The following is a 23,529-nucleotide window of genomic DNA, read 5'->3' on the forward strand; positions in this document are numbered from 1 at the left end:
ATACTAGACTCTTCCTTGCCCAGATTGTATGTGGTCCAGGCAATTCTGCAAGGCTGCATGGTATCCTTCCATTATACTTTAAATTTTTATTTTAAAAAAAAACACTTGCAGGAAAGAAATATTACAATGCAGTTTATTGGCAATAAAGATCATGCAGAAAAAATGAACAGTGAGAAAAGGATGGGCCTCTGCAATTTTATTTACAATAAGCACTAGCAGACAGAAACCAATCAAGGTGAATGTGCTTGCTAAGTTATGGATTCAACAGTGTGTAAATTCTATTCAAACTTGTAAAATTCATCACTTTGCAAAGCAACCCAACCAAGACAAATATGTGCTCCACTTAGGAGCTGCAAGTGGTATGTGACCTAAAGACCACTACACTGGAATGAATACTGTGACGTTGATGAAGCCAAACTCTATCATTGTCCTGGGCACTCATGAAAAATAAAAAAGAACCAAAGCTGATTGATTGGTGCACTTGCTCCTTTTGTTCATTAAACAATTCCCTGTTTTGACTGTGCCTGTGGCACATGGTGTCAGAAGTGGTTTATAATCATTCAAAATAAATGAACAGTGCAATCCGCAATATGTCTACTCTGTAGTAAAGACCCCTGAGTTCAAGGGGACTTACACTCAGGCAAGTGGGTATGGGATTCATAAGAGTACAGCCATTTACCTGTGAGTAAGTCCTACTGAACATAATGGGGCTTACTTCTGAGTAGATGTGCATCAGATTGCACTGAATTCAGACGCCTTTTATGGCAAAATTATTTTAATATATAGTACTTGATATTCCCAGTGTCACCTTGGCTGGAGGATGGTATACATTGCATTCCACACTTCTCAATGCTCCAAGAGATCAGTCCACAAATCTGCAAATGGAGCAATGGAATTTCATAGGGAAAAACACAGACATTAAGGTTGCAATTCACATAGTGTTACACATTCTAAAACCCTGTGTGTAACTGTACATTCAGTTGCTGCCTAAAGTTTAGAACAAAGTCATTAGAAGTAGGGATTTATTTTAAATGTGTCTTTTGAAGTGGAGCTATGATCTAAAATAAATGTCATTCTTTGACATACTCAAGTTTTCTAGGGTGTTGTTTTGTTTTTAAGAAGTACAATCCAGCCAAAGATTAAGCATTTTATCAGCCACTTTCATTTCAGTGGGCAAAGTTGAATTACATCCTTAATTCTCTCACTGAAATCAGCAGGGCATTAAAGTGCTTTATTTATTTTTTTGCAGTTGGAGCATGCCCCCAAATGATTGCAATATTACAATGGGATCCAAGTGTTATATTATTTGCCTTCAATGGAGAAAAAAAAAATATACCCAAAATTTGAAGTAAATTTCCTGCTGGTTTTGTCGGACTTTTTGAAAGATTTCAAACTGTCATGCCAGTTCCGTCCGCGCTCCCTCCCAAACAACTGGAACAGAGACAGCAGCTAACGCAATTTAATGTGGGTGCCTCGATTCATTCACGCTGCAAGTGGTTCTGAATTCTTGCACTGCAGCCAATGTTAACCGTGTCAGAGAGAAGCGGGGAAACAGGGACTGAATGGAAAAGATAAACAAAGTGGGAGTTGCGCTGCTCTCTGGTCAAGTTTGCTCTCATTTATTCCAATGAGGTCTAGATGTTTGTGCAGCCACAATGATGATGTTAATTGGGAAATATAGCCTTAAACAACAGAATCTATAGGCTAGGGGGCACTGTGGAAAGGCATTCTTCATGAATATCCACTGCATTTCTGTGTGTGATCATTTGGGGGATCATTTCTCCCATCATTGAGTCAAGGACAACTAGCTTGGAGGCTGGGTGTTGCTGCGGGCAGTTAGAACAAATATGAACATTTTCTAGAAGTAGCTGCACTTGTGTGAGTGTGGTTCTTTTCCTTTTTATCTGACTACTTTCTTGCTTGATGATGAGGTTGTTGAGCTGTATCTCACACTCGAGGAGCCCCCTCCCCCTCCTGAACTCAGCCCCCCACCAAAGCCAGAGCTGTAACTGCTCCCTCCTGCAGTGACCGCACTGCTCATGCCATAACCGCCGCCACTGCCACCCCCCATTCCGAGATGAAGGCTGCCGCCGCTGCCTCCTCCTCCACCACCACCCAGGGAAAATCCTCCGCTGCTCACTCGGCCGCCGCCGCCACCGCCGCCAAGGCCGTAACTGCTTCCGCCCACGGTAGAAGAGCTGCTGATCACCGCTGGGGGAAAAAAAGGCATTTTACTGGAAGATGCTCCAGAGAAATTCTCCAAGCAGATGCCACGGCGTGCAAAACACTGCAAAGCTCACTGGGTAACCTTGGGCCCATCGCTGCCTCGCAGCCTAGCCTAACCCACAGGGTGGCTATGAGAATAAAATGGGTCAAGGGAGAAGTAAACAAACCACCTTGAGCTTTTTGGAGGAAAGATGGCGTATAAATGCAATAAAACAAATATAATATATAAATTTGTTTCAGGACTGAGCACTGCTGAATCGGACCGAAGATCTGTCCAATTCAGCACCCCATTGAGAGGCCAAACCAACTCGTTTCCTGCCTCTGATTTATTTCCCTGCCTCTAATACATTACTTATCATAAGTTTTAATTATTCTTATTTACATACCCTTCTCAAATTACTATTATTTTTTCACCTGCCTTCTTGTCAACTTGCATTTTTGTTCCCGCCAAAATTTGTGCCCCTTTTTATATTCCTCATTTGGGCAAGGCTTACATTTTCCCAAAAGAATCCTTCTTGCCTTTTATTCTGCTTTTATTCCTTGATTCTGCTTGTTAACCACACAGGCATCCCCTTGGACTTATTTGCACCAGCCAGTATGAGAACACCTACATCTTTCACCAGATCCAGGGCAGCACTCAGAATTACTTCAAGGCTTGCCTCCTTTCTAGTTAGATTAGGGTGGCATCATTTATTGTATCTAGAAATGTGATCTCTCTGTTGTAACCTTAATGCGTTTTGGTCAACCTGTGGTATTTGCTAACTCATAATTACAACATCCACTGCTGGCTTCTCCTGTATATATATTTTCATCTACAGATCACCATCAAACTTTTGGTTTGAGATGTGAGGTGACGCAATAGTACCAATAAACTTTTTAAGTAAGTTTCCATCCAAAGAGATCATATAGAGAAATATATATGAGTATAAAGCCTGAAAGGGGCTTTGGCAAGGTATGGTATATAAGAAGCATCACTGCCAGTGGTGTACACATAACCACACGTTTTAGTATTTTTAAAACAATACAAAAACCTACAAAATCTCTTTACTACAGTCAACAGAGGGGATGACTGCAGACACCACAGGCAGGGACCTCTTCTTCAGACTGTCTTCAGTTTCTGGAAGGAAACTGTTTTCTGTCAAAGTTGGCCACTTGGAAGCTATGAAATTTTGTTCCCTGGAGGTTCTTGATGGGATACGTGACAAGGCATCTGTTAGAAACCACACTATACATTTAAAACATATTTAACACACATAGCTTCCCCCAAAGAATCATGGGAACTGTAGCTCACCCCTTTAGTTCTAAGTTCCCAGCACCCCAACAAAACTGCAGTTCCCAGGGTTCTTTAGGAGAAGCCACATGCTTTAAATGTATGGTATGGATGTGAGATTCATAGCAACATAGGAAGCTGCCTAATAGTAAGTCAGACCATTGTTCCATCTAGTTCAGTACATTGACTGGCAGCAGCCATGTGGGATTTCAGTTTAATTCAGCTTAATCTGCTATCTGGAGATGCCAAGGATGAAATTGGAGACCTTCCGCACACAAAGCAGATGAACCCCATCTAAGCTATGGCCCTTCCCAGTCCCTTCGTTCTTCCCAACTCTATGAAGTTCTCAAAAGAGCCTTCGGAAGTCCTGCACAATTCTAGATTGGGAGAACTTCAGCCCAGGAACTTCAGCCCAGAGGTAAACCCTATGGGAGAGAGTGCGGTATCATGGACATTCATAGTGAAAAGTAGTATAACTAAAATACTTACACATGCTTACAGGGGTGGTGAGTTCTCCAGACATCCTAGCGAGAGAAAAACATTGAAGGCAAGTCAGCCAATCATTCAAGGATGAAATGCTTTTGAGCAAAATGATTAAGGTGTGTTACAGTACAATCCAATGAAACAGTGCCCAGGCAAAATAAATATGTCTGCTAAGTCATAAGGTCCGTATAATAAAAGCTATGGTTTTCCCAGTAGTGATGTATGGAAGTGAGAGCTGGACCATAAAGAAGGCTGATCGCCGAAGAATTGATGCTTTTGAATTATGGTGCTGGAGGAGACTCTTGAGAGTCCCATGGACTGCAAGAAGATCAAAGCTATCCATTCTTAAGGAAATCAGCCCGGAGTGCTCACTGGAAGGACAGATCCTGAAGCTGAGGCTCCAATACTTTGGCCACCTCATGAGAAAAGAAGACTCCCTGGAAAAGACCCTGATGTTGGGAAAGATGGAGGGCACAAGGAGAAGGGGACGGCAGAGGACGAGATGGTTGGATAGTGTTCTCGAAGCTACCAGCATGAGTTTGACCAAACTGCGGGAGGCAGTGGAAGACAGAAGTGCCTGGCGTGCTCTGGTCCATGGGGTCACGAAGAGTCAGACACGACTAAACAACTAAACAACAACAACAACAAGAAGTCATAAGGACAGTATCCAGACACAGAGCAAGAAACTCTGCCTGGCACTTTAGTCACTCAGTGGGGAGATCAGACATGGAGGAAGTTCATCGAATCATAGAATCATAGAGTTGGAAGAGACCACAAGGGCCATCGAGTCCAACCCCCTGCCAAGCAGGAAACACCATCAGAGCACTCCTGACATATGGTTGTCAAGCCTCTGCTTAAAGACCTCCAAAGAAGGAGACTCCACCACACTCCTTGGCAGCAAATTCCACTGTCGAACAGCTCTTACTGTCAGGAAGTTCTTCCTAATGTTTAGGTGGAATCTTCTTTCTTGTAGTTTGGATCCATTGCTCCGTGTCCGCTTCTCTGGAGCAGCAGAAAACAACCCTTCTCCCTCCTCTATGTGACATCCTTTTATATATTTGAACATGGCTATCATATCACCCCTTAACCTCCTCTTCTCCAGGCTAAACATGCCCAGCTCCCTTAGCCGTTCCTCATAAGGCATCGTTTCCAGGCCTTTGACCATTTTGGTTGCCCTCCTCTGGACACGTTCCAGTTTGTCAGTGTCCTTCTTGAACTGTGGTGCCCAGAACTGGACACAGTACTCCAGGTGAGGTCTGATAGGTGAGGGCCCCTGGTATCTTGCATACAAAAGGAGATTTCCTAGTAAATGAAGCTTGCCATCCAAGGACAAGAGAAGCTGCATGTCTCTCCCTGCAAGAAAACCTACTAAAGAGCCCTCCTCTAGATCCCAGTCATGCATCTGCATACCTTAGACCAAGGATGGGGAACCTCTTGCCCTCCAAATATCATTGACTTCAACTCCCATCATTCCCAGTGAGCATCAGGCATGATGGGAGCTGTAGTCCAGCAACATCTGGAAGGCCCCATTCTATAGCCTGGGGAGGCTCAATGGTTCGTTTACACTACCAGGATTAGTCAGGCAGCATTTCCTGCCCTTGCCCATCACTGGTGTCATGGCAGGCAACATCTCCCACCCGAACTTGGGTTGTTGGTGTAATATTACATATAGCAGGTTTCCACGTTGCACTGGCCCAGCAGACCTAAGGCAGAGATGGGCAACTCATAGCCTTCCAGATGGTACTGGTCATAAGTTTATGATTTGCAAATTCACAGTAATGCCCAGCACCTCACGATACATACTGTCAGTGGAAAGAGAGACCTTTCCACTCAGAATACATTTTAGAGCCACTACAGGAACAGGAGATACTGCTCTTAGGTGAAACTGCACCTTGTTCCTTGAGAATTTTCCCCCTTTTAAAAGGAATTCATGTGCCTCACCTTCTGACAAACTATCCCGTCCTCCAATACTTGAAAGCGGGGGGCCTCTAGGAAGTGACCGTGAGATTGCCCTTTTCCTCAACCAAATGGCTGTTCTGACATGTTGACTAAATGGGAGAAAGGGACACAGGTTTTGTTTGAGCTTGTGGGAGGCCTCACAGGGCCGGCCCAACCATTGGCCAGGATGATGCAACCACAATAGGGTGTGTCATTTTAGGGGGTGAAACATAATTTTGCAATGTTTATCAGTGAGCAGTCTTTAAAATACAGTGGTACCTCCGGTTACGAACTTAATTTGTTCCAGAGGTCCGTTCTTAAGCCAAAACCGTTCTTAACATGAGGTGCGCTTTCGCTAATGGCGCCTCCTGCTGCCGCCGCGCCACTGGTGTGCAACTTCCACTTGCATCCCGGGGCAAAGTTCACAACTAGGGGCATCTACTTCCGGGTTAGTGGAGCTTGTTACCCGAAGCATTCATAAAGAGGATGAGGAGGATGGTATGTAACCCGAGGTTCCACTGTATGTTTTTGGGTGTGAAGAATTCAAATCCGCTATTATTTTTGTGTTTGGACAACATTTAGCTTGGTAAGTCTACACTTGATGAAAAAGCTTTCAGAAAACCAAAGAATTTTAATTTTACCTTCTGAAAATGTCAGGGAATAGAAATAATAAGAATAAATAGCAAGAATATAATATAATTAATATTACGTATTGTGTATTATGTATTCTATAATATTATATAATGCAAATATCTGACAACCATTTTTAATTTTTCCTATGCAATTTTACATACTTTTAATTTTACCAGGTAAAACTAAATTATATTAATTTACCCTGAATGTTTTTTGAATTTCCAAGTCATGTCACAACTTTTTAGCACCCCTCATAACTGGAATTTGAAAAATTCAACATGCTCTCCCAGCAAATACTGGGAGGTAGGGGTTGTTGCCACACAGACTGCTCTACTCCTAATAAGCTAAGCTGTCAGGTCTAGTAGAGGCTACCCAGCACTGAAATACAGTTCAACTGCCGGTCCAATTGGTTTCTGTGCATCAAATTAGGGAAGGGAGTCAGTGTCTAGTCTATCATCTCAGGAAACAAAAGGCCTTGGACCCGCCCTCTGGAGGCGTATGAAGGGGAGTGGCTTGTGAAGAAATGGGGACTCTGATTTGGTAAGCAGAGGGGCAGTTCACACCATTTTGTTTCCCCAGTTGCTGCGGTCCTAAGCCGTTTCATTATCCCTGCCTCTGGGGATTCTGCAATCACAGCCTCAGAGTGCAAGACTGACAGTGGTTTCTGGGGTTGTTTGCCAGCTTCAGGCTTAACCATTTCTCACAATCCTGGGGTGGAGGACACACCAGTCAAACTAGTGGAACCAGTGCTCTGCCTCTGAGATAGTCTACATTACATGGTTGCTGTCATTGTGCGGTTGAGCTCAGATCTCAATGGCAGTGGCGTAGCGTGGGTTGTCAGCACCCGGGGCAAGGCAAGTAATTTGCACCCCCTAACCCGTGGATTTGCGCCCCCTAACCCTAACCCCCAGATGTTGCGCCCAGTGCGGCCGGCCCCCCCTGCACCCCCCACGCTACGCCACTGCTCAATGGGAAACATTTTGCCACTGGCTGGGACTATGGTGTAAGTCCATGTAATCACCCCTGACATTGCCATGCACACTCCCTCTCCCTTCCCCAGTTGCAAAACCTGCCCCCAGGGGCCAATTAATAACCCAAGCAACTTCAGCCATGGAGCAATCACCAAGAGCTCCCTCAAGTGGCCAGGGTGCTTATATGTGGGAACACTTTGACCAGGAATGAATGGCTGGTCCTTTTACTCATTGAGACTTATCAAGCTAGCAACAGGAGTCGTACTTGGAATCTGTTTTGAATGCCAGATGTCAGCCTTAGGCACATAAGCAAATAATAACAAAGTTGCAGGTTCCTCTAAGCATGCACAGAGTACCTGTTTTTCACCATTGCATAACTGTCAGTAGGCCTTTCATGCCCAAGATAGGGGCTAAGAGACCCTTTTATGAATAGAGATTCCTTTTATGAATAGTCTCTAAGTAGCATTATGTTTTTTAAAAATGCAGATACACATCTACTAATAAACAAACACAGACTTACTTATATGCATGTAAAACATTTGTGCATTTGCATTTTTAAAATCCACCCAATGTTATAAGCTGCTTCAGCTAATATGAATGCAAATAAAATGCATGTGGAAACACAAAATTCTATGACATATGCATGCAATGTTACTGATGATGTGCAACAGCAGGCAATACTTCCTAAGTATGCACATAGATATTGGCTAAGAGATCCATTAAATATGAGACATTTTACATGATTGGATAAATGCCATGCAAATGTATCTGCCTTTCAATGCCCACATGAATAAATGTAATAAAAAGCAGGAATAATGGGTGCCACCACCTGAATGATTCTCTTGCAAAATCCCAAACTGGGCGAATCATGCCATGTTCTATGTTTATAAACTGGCTGATGCCTATCATTTGAAACTCCCTTCTAACTACAGTGGTACCGCGGTTTATGTACGCTTCAGGTTACATACGCTTCAGGTAACAGAGTCCGCTAACCCAGAAATAAGTGCTTCAGGTTAAGAACTTTGCTTCAGGTTGAGAACAGAAATCGTGCCCTGGTGGCGCAGCGGCACAGGAGGCCCCATTAGCTAAAGTGGTGCTTCAGGTTAAGAACAGTTTCAGATTAAGTACAGACCTCCGGAACAAATTACGTACTTAACCCGAGGTACCACTGTAGTTTCTGAGCTACCATGATGGCATAGCATGTCCATGAGTATTCTCCATGGTATTGTGGAATGTGGGGAAAGGATCAGTCTAGGCCGAGATATTTCACTTCCCACACAGAAATGTGTACTATCCATTTGGCTACAAAATATCTCTTGTAGGTTTTAGGTACAGGAGTAGGGTGACCAGATTCAAATACTGTACAGAGTTCTTGCATTTGCTTCGTACAGAATCCTGTACAACCTTTGTTGTACAGAAGAGAAAACTTTTGAATGAGAGAGAAAGGCCTCTTGTACTAACATAACCTCTCCTACACAACCATTAAAGATATAGAAATTAACTTTGTGTGTGTGGAAGGGTGTGTGTGTGTGTGCATCTGTGTATCTGGTTCCCCTGGACAAGAGGGAGTACAGTGGTACCTCAGGTTAAGAACTTAATTCGTTCTGGAAGTCCATTCCTTAACCTGAAACTGTTCTTAACCTGAGGTACCAACTTTACCTAATGGGGCCTCCCGCTGCTGTACAGTGATACCTCAGGTTACAAACACTTCAGGTTACAAATGCTTCAGGTTACAGACTCCACTAACCCAGAAGTAGTACCTCGGGTTAAGAACTTTGCTTCAGGATGAGAACAGAAATAGCATGGCGGCGGCAGCGGAAGGCCCCAATAGCTAAAGTGGTACCTCAGGTTAAGAACAGTTTCAGGTTAAGAACGGACCTCTGGAACGAATTAAGTTCTTAACCAGAGGTACCACTGTATATATTGCTGGTAGGAAGGGGAGTGGAAGGTGAGAGAGGGCAGATAGGGGCAGGAAGCCCAAGTGAGGGAGAGGAGGCATCTAAGGAGCAGGGAATCCTGGGGCAGCATTGCTGAAGGGAGAGAGCATGCTAAGTGAGTTGGACTTGTGAATAATGTTTGGAGGAAGCAAAGATCTGAGGGGAAGTGGGACAGAGGAAACATCAGCTCAATGGGAGGAGGAGCCAAAGAGAAAGGAGGCAGGCCCAAGTATGGTCTTTGTAACCCACGATCAAAGAATGGGCAAGCAGGAGAAACTGGGAGGCTAAGATCCGAGACCTAAGGCAACACTGAAGGGCAAAGAGTGGGCAGGCAGCATTTCACACCCTGACGTGAACAAACTAACCAGGCAAATCTTTGCTGAAGGTATCTGATAGTTATACAAAACCAAATGTATAGTTTTAGGGTATTAAAATATGTGTAGATTTGAATATGGATACTCACACCCCACGTATGCAGGCATTAGCCATGTTGTGTCAAACAAAAGTACGCTACAGCACCTGGTATGAAATAAAACCATCGCAAGATGGAACCCACCTGCATTCCTCTCCTTCCAACAGAGTTCTATATGTAGCAATCTCAATATCCAGGGATAATTTGACATTCATGAGCTCCTGGTAATCCCGCAGTAGGCGCGCCAGCTCATCCTTGGCACTTTGTAGGGCATGCTGAAGATCAGTGAGTTTCATTCTGGCATCTTTCAGGGCCATTTCCCCTCGCTGTTCAGCATCAGCAATAGCTGTCTGGAGCTGAGCAATCTGCAGCAGGTATCAGGAAAGTCAAATAGTCAGTAGCTTCCTAAAGTGTTTATTTTACATACACCATAATATGTAATATTGCCTTGTCAGTGTTACGTGTAGATAGTTCAAGAGCCCACTGGCCACAAATCAGCTCTTTCCATACATCTGCTACAGAAGAAGCGCAGAGACACCTAACCCTGTTTTCATGAAGTGACAGCAGTTTTCCTCGTGAACACACAGTCATACCTTGGTTCCCATTTCGGTGTCAGAATGGAAAGGGTCAGCTGGAGGCATTGTAAGTTTGTCAAGAGGTCAGTCTAAATATTCCAGATGATAGTCTGGATTGCTGGCCAGATAAACATCAAACCGAAAGGCAATCGATTTAAAGTGTAGCTCATAGAATCCTCTGTGAATTTTGATTATTTTCTGTCTCTCACTATAATTAAGGCTATCAATGGTATGTATAGGGACACAGGTGGCGCTGAGGTCTAAGCCACTGAGCCTAGGTCTTGCTGATCAGAAGGTCGGCGGTTCGAATCCCTGCGACGGGGTGAGCTCCCGTTGCTCGGTCCCTGCTCCTGCCAACCTAGCAGTTCGAAAATGTGTCAAAGTGCAAGTAGATAAATAGGTACCACTCCGGTGGGAAGGTAAACAGCATTTCCGTGCGCTGCTCTGGTTCGCCAGAAGCGGCTTAGTCATGCTGGCCACATGACCCGGAAGCTGTACCCCGGCTCCCTCGGCCAATAAAGTGAGATGAGCGCCGCAACCCCAGAGTTGTCCGCAACTGGACCTAACAGTCAGGGGTCCCTTTACCTATTGTATGTATATATGTATTTATTTACACAATCCTGCTCCAAGGAACTCATATGGGCTGCCCAATATAATTCCTAGGCAGTTTCTCAACCAGGTAACTTACAGGGCCAAACGTATTCTTTTCAGGAGTAGTTTGGAATTATACACCCAGCTTTAACTTAAAACATCTTAAGTTAGCATGGATTTGATGTGTCAAATACCAATACATTATTTTAGTATCACGGGGCATGAACAGACGTCCCCCAGTGGACTGAGAGATCCATGTCTGGCTCTATAAAAACCTTTGGTTAAATGCAAGTCTAAAGTAAAAGTAGCTGCAGCAGGCACAAATTGAGTCAGGGTTGCAGGATTTGTTACCTTGAACTATTTCCCATTACAGCCCCAAAGCCACTATTAGCCATGAAAGTGAATCTATAACAGTCCCTGTCTTTATTCCTCTTCTGCTGCTATTTCAATCAAGGGGCTCAGGAGGAAAAGCAGAAGTGGCAGCAGGACAGAAATAAATTTCACCGTGTCCACTGAGATTTTCTCAGCTTTCCCCAGTTTAGTGCTGAGCACTAAACAGCGGCCACAAATATTAAGCCTGATGACACTTTTGAGAAGGGTTCTAGCTCCTGTTTTAGTAAGTTTATAGTGTGAGAGAGATCTGGAATGGAAGAATGGTGGGTGGTGGACAACTGTCAGGAACTGCTGTCTGTGACTGCTTCCAGGTGGGTGTTTATTGTGGGATCAGTACTACTCATGCACACAGGTTTTTTGCAGCACCCACCCCATGTCGCTGACATCAAAATGCTAGCCCATATTCCCCCACCATGTGCATCACCAAGCAGAGATTGAACCTGCAACCTTGTGCATACCGTCCATGTGTTCTGCCATTGAGCAAAGGCTCCACCCAGCCTGAACTTGCAAGAAAATACAAATTGAATAAATAATTAAAAGAAGAAAAAAAGAAGGAGGGGGATGAAATACACACATGCCATAGATTCGGTTGTGGCTATATTAAAATGGTCCCCACCTGTTTCTTAACGTTATCAATTTCTGATTTTATTCTGTGGATGATTCGATTCAGCTCTGCAATCTCGTTCTTGGTACTCTTCAGGTCATCACCATGACCAGCTGCTGTACTCTGAAGTTCCTGAAACTGCAATGCAGAAACGCATTCTTTGGTAACTGAGCTACTTTAAGCAGTACCAGTTCTAGGATTTGGGAAAGGGGAGCTTGGTTAGGCTCTGGAACTCCCTCCCTGGAGAAGCAAGACTGGCTCCCTCCTTGTTGTCCCTCTTGTTTCAATAGGCTTTTGAGAATGGACTGCTTTTAATGAAAGTGCTGGTGCTGTGCTGTTTTTATTATAATTATAAGTGGTTTGATAGCTTCCTTGGTAGAAAATGCTTGAATTTTTTAATATATCTATATACTATATAGTATATAGTATAGTATATAGTATATAGTATATAGTATATAGTATATAGTATATAGTATATAGTATATAGTATATAGTATATAGTATATACTATATACTATATACGATATACTATATACGATATACTATATACTATATACTATATACTAAAGGGACACAGGTGGTGCTGTGGATTAAACCACAGAGCCAGGACTTGCCAATCAGAAGGTCAGCAGTTCGAATCCCCACGACGGGGTGAGCTCCCATTGCTCGGTCACAGCTCCTGCCAACCTAGCAGTTCAAAAGCAGGTCAAAGTGCAAGTAGATAAATAGGTACCGCTCTGGCGGGAAGGTAAACGGCATTTCGGCCAATAAAGCAAGATGAGTACTGCAACCCCAGTCGTCCGCAACTGGACCTAATGATCAGGGGTACCTTTACCTTTATATACTATATACAATATACAATATACTATATGGTTGGACAGTGTTCTCAAAGCTACCAGCATGAGTTTGACCAAACTGCAGGAGGCAGTGGAAGACAGGAGTGCCTGGCGTGCTCTGGTCCATGGGGTCACGAAGAGTCGGACACAACTAAACAACTAAACAACAACAACAATACTTTTGAATCTATTAATGTTTACTATTTTTCTATGTTTTTAGCAATTCATGCTTTTATCTGTAAGCTGCCTTGCATTCCACCAGGAAAAAAGGTGGGACATAAATAAATACTACATCAACAACCACAATAATAGTCTAGGCAACCTGAGTAATAGGCTTGCCACCCAGAAGATTCTTCTTGCACTGCCTCTTTGAATCCTTCCACACTTTTTAAAGAAGGGTGTATTCTGCAACATATCACTGAGTCAATAATAGTGCATTAGTGTTGGCTCTATACTGCATTGTCTGCACATCCTTCTGTGATGCTTACCTGATGGTTCTACGTTATTGCATTTGGAGGGGCAGGACAAAGAGGAGCTCCAAATATTTGTGGCACAAAAACTTACAATTTGGCAAATATTCCCATTAAAATGGAACATTTTGGATTTAAAATCTTTTTGGTCTGCAAGTTCAACTTAGTTTTCATTTGCCTCAGGCTTCTCTGTTGACTGAAAAATAGGGCCCAGATATGGATCAGAGGCCTCTTAGTCACTGAGCGCCAGAGATAAAGTCTGCAGAAGGTCTCACCTTGCTTTGATACCAAGCTTCTGCTTCGGCCCGGCTCCTGTTAGCAATGTCTTCATACTGTGCTTTCACCTCAGCAATGATGCTATTGAGGTCTAGATCTCGGTTGTTGTCCATCTGTAGGATCACGCTGGTGTCACTGATCTGTCCGTGGATCTGAGCCAGTTCCTGCATGAAAAAATAAGTTCTTAGTATCCCACTGAGAGCTGGACCATAAAGAAGGCTGATCGCCGAATAATTGATGCTTTTGAATTATGGTGTTGGAGGAGACTCTTGAGGGTCCCATGGACTGCAAGAAGATCAAACCTATCCATTCTTAAGGAAATCAGCCCTGAGTGCTCACTGGAAGGACAGATCGTGAAGCTGAGGCTCCAATACTTTGGCCACCTCGTGAGAAGAGAAGACTCCCTGGAAAAGACCCTGATGCTGGGAAAGATTGAGGGCGCAAGGAGAAGGGGACGACAGAGGTCGAGATGGTTGGACAGTGTTCTCAAAGCTACCAGCATGAGTTTGACCAAACTGCGGGAGGCAGTGGAAGACAGGAGTGCCTGGCGTACTCTGGTCCAGGGGGTCACGAAGAGTCGGACATGACTAAACGACTAAACAACAACAACAACCTACCCAGGGATTTTAGGATTACAGCTGGGTGAAAAATTTAATTATTAAGAAGTGACTAAATGAGAAAACCCTTCCATGATGGGACCACCACAGGGAGGCTATCTTTCTCTGCCTCTGCATGGCAGTTGCTCCACATGGAAACCTTTATAATGTGTGTACCAGCTCAAAACACAGATCAGGCCTCCACTATGTGATTCATCGCCCATCCTGCTGTCAAACATTCCTGCTAATGGATGGCAGTGGTGTGGAGATAAACCACACAGAGGGTGGGTGGGGGACCACCCACGTGTTGGCCAGGCCATATGGCTTGCTACTAGAGATACGGTAGAATTATACAACAGTTATACAAGAGACATAGCAGAGTTCAGCATCATATGGCACATTCTGCAAGGACCTCTACCATTTCAGACTCACTGTTCCTGCTATGCCTGGCCATGAGTCTCACAACAACATGTGACATGACTGACCAGTGCCAAGTGCAGGAGGCCTTTGAGCATTCATGGCAAAACCTGGCATATGTTTGTTTGTGAGCCCAGTGTGGCAAGCCTCAAATCTGAAATGGAATCGAGGAGTTTAGCTGCACTCAAATAGCAGGAGGAACATCCCCCGCCAAAAACATAATAATTCTGAAATGGTTTCTTTAGGGTTGCCATATTTCAAAAAGGGGAAATCCGGACCCCAAAGTTTTTGAGCTTTTTTGAAAGAAATTTGCCAAATTCTACACTTCTGACAGGGGTTGCCATACGTATGGATTTTCCTGGAAAAATAATAATAATAATAATAATAATAATAATAATAATAATAATAATTTATTATTTGTATCCCGCCCATCTGGCTGGGTTTCCCCAGCTACTCTGGGCGGCTTCCACAGAGACCAAAAATACACTAAAATATCACACATTAAAAACTTCCCTGAACAGGGCTGCCTTAAGATGTCTTCTAAATGTCAGGTAGTTGTTTATCGCTTTGACATCTGATGGGAGGGCGTTCCACAGGGTGGGCGCCACTACCGAGAAGGCCCTCTGCCTGGTTCCCTATAGCTTTGCTTCTCGCAATGAGGGAACCGCCAGAAGGCCCTCGGCGCTGGACCTCAGCATCTGGGCAGAACAATGGGGGTGGAGACGCCTGTTCAGGTATACTGGGCCGAGGCCGTTTACAGCGATTTCCGCACAGACACTTTTTTTGATGGCCAAATCCCGGCTGTGTCTGGGAAATTCTGGATATATGGCAACCTTAATTTCTTACCACTCTAGCATGTGGAACAGCCACTAGTTTCAGGCATACTGGGTGTGGCAGCCATATTATAAAATGTGACTCACAGTGAAATTCTATGCACACCTACCTACCTGGGAGTTAGTACCACTTACTTACTTACTTTGAAATAAACTTGCATAGAATTTCCCTCTCATACATTCTTCACTCTGTGGCTAGACTCTAAATAACTTTTTTGTCCTTCATTTAAAGCAAAGCTCTGAAACAGAGATGGGGAATCTGTGGCACCTCCAGAAGTGGATGGACTCCAGCGCCCATCAGTCCCAGCCAATAGGCAGGGATGATGGGAGTTGTAGTCCAGCAGCATCTGGAGAAACACAGGTTCCCCGTCCTGTTCTATAAAGAACCATCTGATCCACAGTTTATGTTGCGACATGCCAAGGGTACTCCTGTGCATTCATGTTTCCCTATCAGAGCCTTTCCTTTGAATGTATACGGCTTTCCCCCATCACATAAAATAACTGGGTTATTTTATTTTATTTTATATACCGCCCTATACCCAGAGGTCTCACAGAACAAAATAAAAATATATAATCAAAATAAAAACAACAACCCAATAACCCCCTCCCCCCCAAAAAAAACCCCAGGTTATGTCTAATGCATGCCAGATTTTGTCCTCTTGTAAGGCTTTGGTTTTCCCAGTAGTGATGTATGGAAGTAAGGGCTGGACCATAAAGAAGGCTGATCGCCGAAGAATTGATGCTTTTGAATTATGGTGCTGGAGGAGACTCTTGAGAGTCCCATGGACTGCAAGAAGATCAAAACTCTCCATTCTTAAGGAAATCAGCCCTGAGTGCTCACTGGAAGGACAGATCCTGAAGCTGAGGCTCCAATACTTTGGCCACCTCATGAGAAGAGAAGACTCCCTGGAAAAGACCCTGATGTTCGGAAAGATGGAGGGCACAAGGAGAAGGGGACGACAGAGGACGAGATGGTTGGACAGTGTTCTCGAAGCTACCAGCATGAGTTTGACCAAACTGCGGGAGGCAGTGGAAGACAGGAGTGCCTGGCGTGCTCTGCTCCATGGGGTCACGAAGAGTCGGACACGACTAAACGACTAAGCAACAACAAGGCTCTGCCTGATAGGAGTAACTGGTTTTGTTTTCATTTTGCCTCCCTTGCTGTCCTGCAGTATCCCATTTCTGATTCCTAACACCACTTTGAACTGATGGAGAGATAACCAACTCTAAAACAAATATTTTAGAGCACCATCAATGCAATATTGAGGGCAGTTCACTCACAACTCCCATGAATCATTCCTAGGTCTGTGCAAAATTCAAAAATGACTGAACAAGGCTCACATTTAACTCCCCAGCAGACCTATGAAATGTTGTCCTCCAGAATCTGCCAAGGATCCAGTCACATGTCCCATTTTCAACTTATTCAGCTGAAACATCTTTTGCATGTGCTCTTTCTCACGTGAGTCAGCCCACTTCTTTCTGCAAGAAGTAACTTGGCTTCCAGCAGTGAGGACACAGCCCATCAGTTTCCATATTACTCTGATTTCTTTGAATCAAGAAAGTTAAGCACTTACTGCCTCATAGAGGGCTCTCAAGAAGTCGATTTCATCTCTCAGTTTATCACCTTTTGCTTGCAGCTCTATTTTGTGCATGAAGGAACCATCCACATCCTGAAATAAATGCATTGAATTCGTGTTACATTAAACATGACTAGAGTCGAGCTAGAAGTCATAGACAGCTGTTGGTGCTCAGCCCAGTAACTCTGACTGGCAGCCAACTTGGTAGAGGACTTTCCCGGGGGCATTAGAAAACCTTAAAGATACTTTAAGGGACCTCCTTCAACCAAAGCATGTGTTTTCCATGAAGTTCTGCATAATTTTCCAATATGCGTCTGGAAGCTTATGAGCAGGACACAAAGAAAGCGTGTTCTCCTTCATGGAGAGCACGTGTTGCGGTGGGGGCCGCCAGGACACTCCAAAGTTGTGGGGCAGGCTAATTGATTGTTGGCCACTGATGCGACTGGGCTTCCCTTGTTGTTGGGAAGAAGTTAATGTTGCCATTTGTTGATTGACAGCCAGAAATGCTAAAACTCCTTGCACAAGGCTAGGGCTTCCTCTTTTCGCCTGTGCATCGGATTGCCCGTCCCCCCCTCCCTAGAATTAGGATTGTTTGCTTTGACCTTGCTATGCCTGTCATGGGGTCATCTGCTCTTGGGGCAGGGGCCCGGTAGGAATTTTGTCCACCTGGCTGATTGGCTGGGGCCATTTGGTTTTTGCCTACTGCGTAGCAAATCGTCACAACTTGTAAGGTTGCGGTTAGGCATTGGTTTATGGTTTGGTTGGTGGAGGGGCATGGATTGGCTGTGCCTGCCCCTCCAATGCTGCTGCTGCAAGGGATTCCGTTAAAGGAATCGGGGGCTAACTATTGCTTGTCCACCCTGTCAAGGGGACTCGGGCCACTGCAAGAGCTCCTGGCTGCATTTGGGGAGGGCTGAGGGCAGGTTCCCTGCTCCATCGCTACCCCCAAGTGTATTCCCCTTTTCTGACTTTCGCAGGCGTGCGGAATGTCAGTCTGTCCCCCACGGTGGGGGCAGATAGTCACAACCAATGCCTAAATAATGACTCACGTGTTTGTAATTTAATAAAGTTGTGGTCAAAATTATGCCAAAAACCTTAAACAAAAAATTTGGTGTGATGTGTGAGTTATTGGGGTGGCCCTGGGGACCTCGACACGCAAGGCAATGCTGTTTGTCCCCTAGAAGTGGTGATCCACTTATGTGCTTCTTCTGTATTATGGAGGCTCCTATTAGCCATGCTAAAGCATATGCAGAGCTTCACATATGTTATTTCACTATTTGTCACAAGAAATCTGTAAAGAAGGTCAGTACTATTAGCCTTACATTGCAAAGGTTTGAACCAAGGGCCTCCTGACTCAGAGCCAAGTGTCCTACATATCTACTCAGAAGTAAGACCCATAGAGGTCAATAATGCTTGCTTTGAGGTAAGTGGGTATAGAATTGCAGCCTCAATCAGTTGACTACATCTTCCTTTCATTGATTATTGATAATAATAAAGCCAGTAGACAACTATTCCGGAAACAGCCAGCTGAGCTGGAATTTGAAACTCATTTAATCTGGACTCCTCTAAGAGCTGAGACAAAATGCTATTTCCCCTTGAAAGTAGACTCCTACTTATTGCTGCTGCTTTAAAAAAAATAAAAAGTCACCTTCTTGATGCCAACAAACTCATTTTCAGCCGCAGTGCGCTTGTTGATTTCATCTTCATATCTATTAAGAGAAGAAACAGATTTGGATTCTTCTGAGAACTACAATTCCCAACATTCCTGACCACTGTCCCGTTAGCTAGGGATGATGGGAGTTGTAGTCCCAAAACATCTGGAGGGCTGAGTTTGGGGGTACCTGGTTATGACTGTTTAAAGTGGGATAATAGTGCTTTAAAGGTATAGTGCAGATGGGGCCTAGATTACACTTGTTGGGTTTTGCTGTAGGCATGCAAGCAGCATGCATGGCCATCTGTGTGTGCTGCATATATGTGAGGGAGTGCATACAAAAATATTCTTCAAATCAGCCAAGTCAGAGGATAATGACTATCCCATCTGTGTGGGGGTCCTAAAAGTCTGTCTCAAGTGCCTCAGTCCCACTTGCCTTTAAAGCAGTTGTGCCCCTAAGTTTCTACAGTGTTTTTCTACCAACACACTTTTCAACAGGCCAAGGAATCATGACTATATATGACAGAATTTGCTGCTGCACGTTTTTATGGCTCTTTTTGTGAGCCAAGCTGCATTTTATGATCCTGTAAATACTTGCTTTAAATGCCCTCATTTTTTTAATATGCAATGAAAACTTCTCCAGCCTAAACCACAAGGTGGAATCCATGCCAAGAAAAGAAGATAGCATTGCTATGAGGCCAGAAAACATCTAGATTGCATCTTCAGCTCATTCCTAAGGCTGGATTGACACATGACAGACCACTGAGCTCATCAAAGACCTGAGATGGCAGTAGGATGGAATTTGCCACTTGAGAGGAGCCTGTTGGGTCAGGCCAATGGCTGATCTAGTCCAACATCTTTCTCTCACAGTGGCCAACTAGAAGCCTATGGTCTTCTCATACGGCACTCTCCCCATTTCAGACAGCAGGAACAGAATTCTTTTTTTTAAAAAAATGCTCCCAATCCCTACATTAAACAACAGCAACCTCCTTGCAAGCAGAAAATAAACACAGCGTATAGAAAGCCTGATCAGGAGCTCACCAAGTTAGTGTCTAAATATCTCTATTTGGTTTTTTGTCATCGAAATACACTGCAGACGTCTGATCTCTCTGGAGACCTAAAGATGTGACGATAGACTGCTCTGCCTCCATTCTTTTAGCAAATGTTTTGTGCCACTGGGGAAGTGGTAATTCTGTATTGGTCTGTTTTGGATGTTTGTATGTGATGCCAATAAAAGGTTTGATGATGATGATGATGATGATGATGATGATGATGATATAGAGAGCCAGACTATGCTACTTTTCATAATTACATGCTCATTTTCTACTTCCAGGAAGATTTGGGTTTATATTAAGGGGGGCATTAAAAATGGGATCGTACACACACGCACACACGCACACACACACACACACTCCTGCAGTCTGAAATAGTACCGTCCATGCCACCTTTTCAAGGCTGGTTAAACCAGAGCCTAGGGCTTGCTGATCAGAAGGTCGGCGGTTCAAATCCCCGTGACGGGGTGAGCTGCCGTTGCTCGGTCCCTGCTCCTGCCAACCTAGCAGTTCGAAAGCACGTCCAAGTACAAGTTGATAAATAGGTACCACTCCAGCAGGAAGATAAATGGCATTTCCATGCACTGCTCTGGTTTGCCAGAAGCAGCTTAGTCATGCTGGCCAGATGACCCGGAAGCTGTACGCCGGCTCCCTCGGCCAGTAAAGTGAGATGAGTGCCGCAACCCCAGAGTCGTCTGCGACTGGACCTAATGGTCAGGGGTCCCTTTACCTTTACTATTCTGCTGCATCAATGAGTATGCTGAGTCATCTTACCCAAGCAGGCCCTCATGGCTCACTCACCTCTTTCTAAAGTCTTCCACCTGATCCTGCACATTTCTGAGTTCTCCATCCAGCCTCCCACGATCACCAGTCAGGGTATCCAGCTGTCTCCTGAGATTAGCGATGTAAGCCTCGAACATTGGCTCGATGTTGATCTTAGTACCTGTGCTGCTGTGTTGCTGTAGTAGGTCCCATTTGGTTTCTAGAACCTTATTCTGTTGCTCCAGAAACCGTACCTGAAACCCATCAAGAGACCCATGGTATGTAAAGTCATATCATCACAACTATAAACTGAGTCAAAAGCATACTGGAACCAGAGCCCAGTCCTTATTACATACTGACCAATGAGGATTAGATGCACTCTTCAATGAATCCCCTTAAATCATCAAAGACCCTGGAGATACACATATCTGAATGAATGCAAAAGACCCAGGGAATGGCTTAAATTGCCATGCATACCGCTGAATGTTTCAAGTTTTCAAAGCACTTACAGCACTCCTGTAAGGCAGACCAGTATTATTATCCACATTTTGCAATGGCAACGGAGGCTGAGACAATGGTGGCTTGCCTAAATCCACCTCTCTGAGATGAAACTAGAATTGGGAATTTTCTGGCTCACACTCCTGGCCACTCTGCTGTACCAGCATCTCTCTCAAGACATCATAAGGAGGATGCAGGAATCTTGCCTTTACTTGTGTTGGTGGGATCCTGAGGCCTCCTACAGCAAAGATAAGCTTCAACTAATCATCATTGCTACATATAAAGGGAATTCAGTACCCTCCTTTTTGTGAAACATGATTCTAAATCAATGGCAGCCAGCCTTTCCGACAAGAGTCCCATAAATAGTACTGCCAAATGACCAAAAACATGCCTCCTCCCCATTCCTGGACTGGTCTTCTACCTGTGACAGCAGCTTGTTCTTCACCAAAACATGACAGTCTTAAAATGAGCATGCCTTTGCCTCCAGAATCTTCTTGGAGACTCTTTACTTACGAGGAGTCAACCTGTATGCTACTTTTATCTCAATCTACCCCCACTTAGTCCTAAAATAGCTGTGCTGTTGAGAGCACTGAGTGACCCAGGTTGCCAGCTGACGGTGGCAAAACAGATGTGCTTTTGCTTGTGCCTTTGAACAGCAGCTTTGCAAGCGAAAATTTAGTTTCCGCAGCATGGGAGGGGGGAGTATTTTCACCAGCTAGAATCTCACATAAAGGTCCTGTTAGGCACAACTTAAGTGGCTAGTTGAAAACTGAGAAGGTAGCAATCCTACCAAAAAGTCAAGCCCAATGTATTACATAACATCTTAGTAGTGTGCACTATAGTATATAGGCAACTTCAGGGTGTTTTGCCTCTGATCTACTGAGCAGGAGAACAAGCAGCAGCACAACATGGGAGAGCCAGGCAAGAATGTAGGCTAGCCTTTATAGCATAGCCAGGCTCACAGGCCATTCTGCTTCTCTCCAGGTGCCACAAGAAAGCCCTGCTGCTTCTGCCCCTCCCATGCTACAAGCTGGCAACTCATAATCTAAATCAGGGTTTCCAGTGCATAGCCAATGGATAGGTGGCTGATGGGAGTTGCAGGCCACAACATGTGGAGCAGGGGTCAGCAAACTTTTTTAGCAGGGGGCCGGTCCACTGTCCCTCAGACCTTGTGGGGGGGCCGGACTATATTTTGGAAAGAAAGAAAAAGAACGAATTCCTATGCCCCACAAATAACCCAGATGTGCATTTTAAATAAAAGGACACATTCTACTCATGTAAAAACACGCTGATTCCCGGACCGTCTGCGGGCTGGATTTAGAAGGGCCAGATCTGGCCCCCGGGCCTTAGTTTGCCTACCCATGATGTGGAGGTTACCACATTGACTACCCCTGATCTAAATCCATAACATCTATGAACATGGACATAAATGCTCTTGCATATAATGGTGACTCAGGCTTGAAAATGTCTTCTACTAAAAATAAGGCCCACAACCTTAACCTAAGGTTTGTTAATGGGGATGGGGTGTGGCAGCTGCTTTAATAAGGCAAACAGCTGAAGAAGAAGCAGCAGCAGGCAAACCCACACTATGCTTTAATAGTCATTCCCTCTTCCCATGGGATTCTGGGAAATGTAGTCCTGTGAAAGAGATCCGTGACATCTAACAATCTACAATTCCAGACATGGTTTGTGGGAAACCACAGAGGAGGCAGACTGAAACCTTGGTTGGGAAGAATGATGCCTGCAATCTGCTTTCATCCAGCGTACCCTTGAGCGGCCCATCCCTTTCCTGCAAACTCTACCACAATGTTGCGTTCAATTGACTCACCTTGTCAATGAAGGATGCAAACTTGTTGTTGAGGGATTTGATCTGCTCCCTTTCATGCACACGCACTTTTTGGATCTCGGGGTCAATCTCTAAGTTGAGTGGTGACAGGAGGTTGGAGTTGACAGTCACTTGCTGGATGCCCCCAGGAGGAACTATTAAGCCCATCCTTGGACCACCACCAAAGCCCCCCATTCCTGATGCACCACCACCAAATCCTGCAAAGGAACCACCTCCAGCTCCGTACCCCCCAACTGAAAATCCTCCACCACCAAACCCACCTGCACCAAACCCACCACCACTACTCATTCCACCACCCCAGAAGCCTCCAGTTCCACCTGTACCATGACTAATGGAGCTGCTTTTGTTGACTCCTAGGCTGTATAGGCTTCTGCTCCCAAAGCCACCCCCTAGCCCTCCACTGCTTCTCCCAGCCCGGGATAAAGAAACTGAGGTGAAGCTGCCTTTTGTCCCTCCAGGAATGGCAGCAGTCGAAGAACTGTAGCCGCGGGAGACCCTGACCCCACCCCCAGACCTGGAACTGAATTGCCTGTTCATTGTGTCTTATTCAAAGTATAGGGAAGAATATTTAGCAAAAAGTTATTATGGAAAAGAGGGAGAGAGAGGAAGAAAGAGAGAGAAGGACGCCAGACCCCTCTCTGAGGTAGAAATTCTGTCTCCTCTCCCTATATATACACGCATA

The 23,529-nt window shown here is 44.7% G+C and overlaps 1 protein-coding gene and 1 long non-coding RNA gene across 2 annotated transcripts; one reads left to right on the plus strand and one right to left on the minus strand.

The window, feature by feature from the left end:
• Positions 1–119: 119 nt before the first annotated feature.
• Positions 120–23,529, minus strand: LOC310755901 (keratin, type II cytoskeletal 6A-like). Its single transcript, XM_083599318.1, has 9 exons — positions 22,830–23,529; positions 20,543–20,757; positions 18,687–18,747; positions 17,036–17,131; positions 13,615–13,779; positions 12,046–12,171; positions 10,015–10,235; positions 3,986–4,020; positions 120–2,211 (listed from the first exon to the last, which is right to left on the minus strand). The coding sequence occupies exons 1-9, from the start codon at positions 23,382–23,384 to the stop codon at positions 1,901–1,903; spliced, it is 1,785 nt and encodes a 594-aa protein (XP_083455444.1). The 5' UTR covers positions 23,385–23,529; the 3' UTR covers positions 120–1,900.
• On the plus strand, positions 18,819–19,630 carry LOC310756023. The gene is made up of 2 exons (XR_014544656.1): positions 18,819–19,012; positions 19,049–19,630. It is a non-coding gene; the product is annotated as an uncharacterized lncRNA (long non-coding RNA).

This window comes from Podarcis filfolensis, assembly GCF_964270895.1.
Source record: "Podarcis filfolensis genome assembly, chromosome: 2".
NCBI lineage: Eukaryota > Metazoa > Chordata > Lepidosauria > Squamata > Lacertidae > Podarcis > Podarcis filfolensis.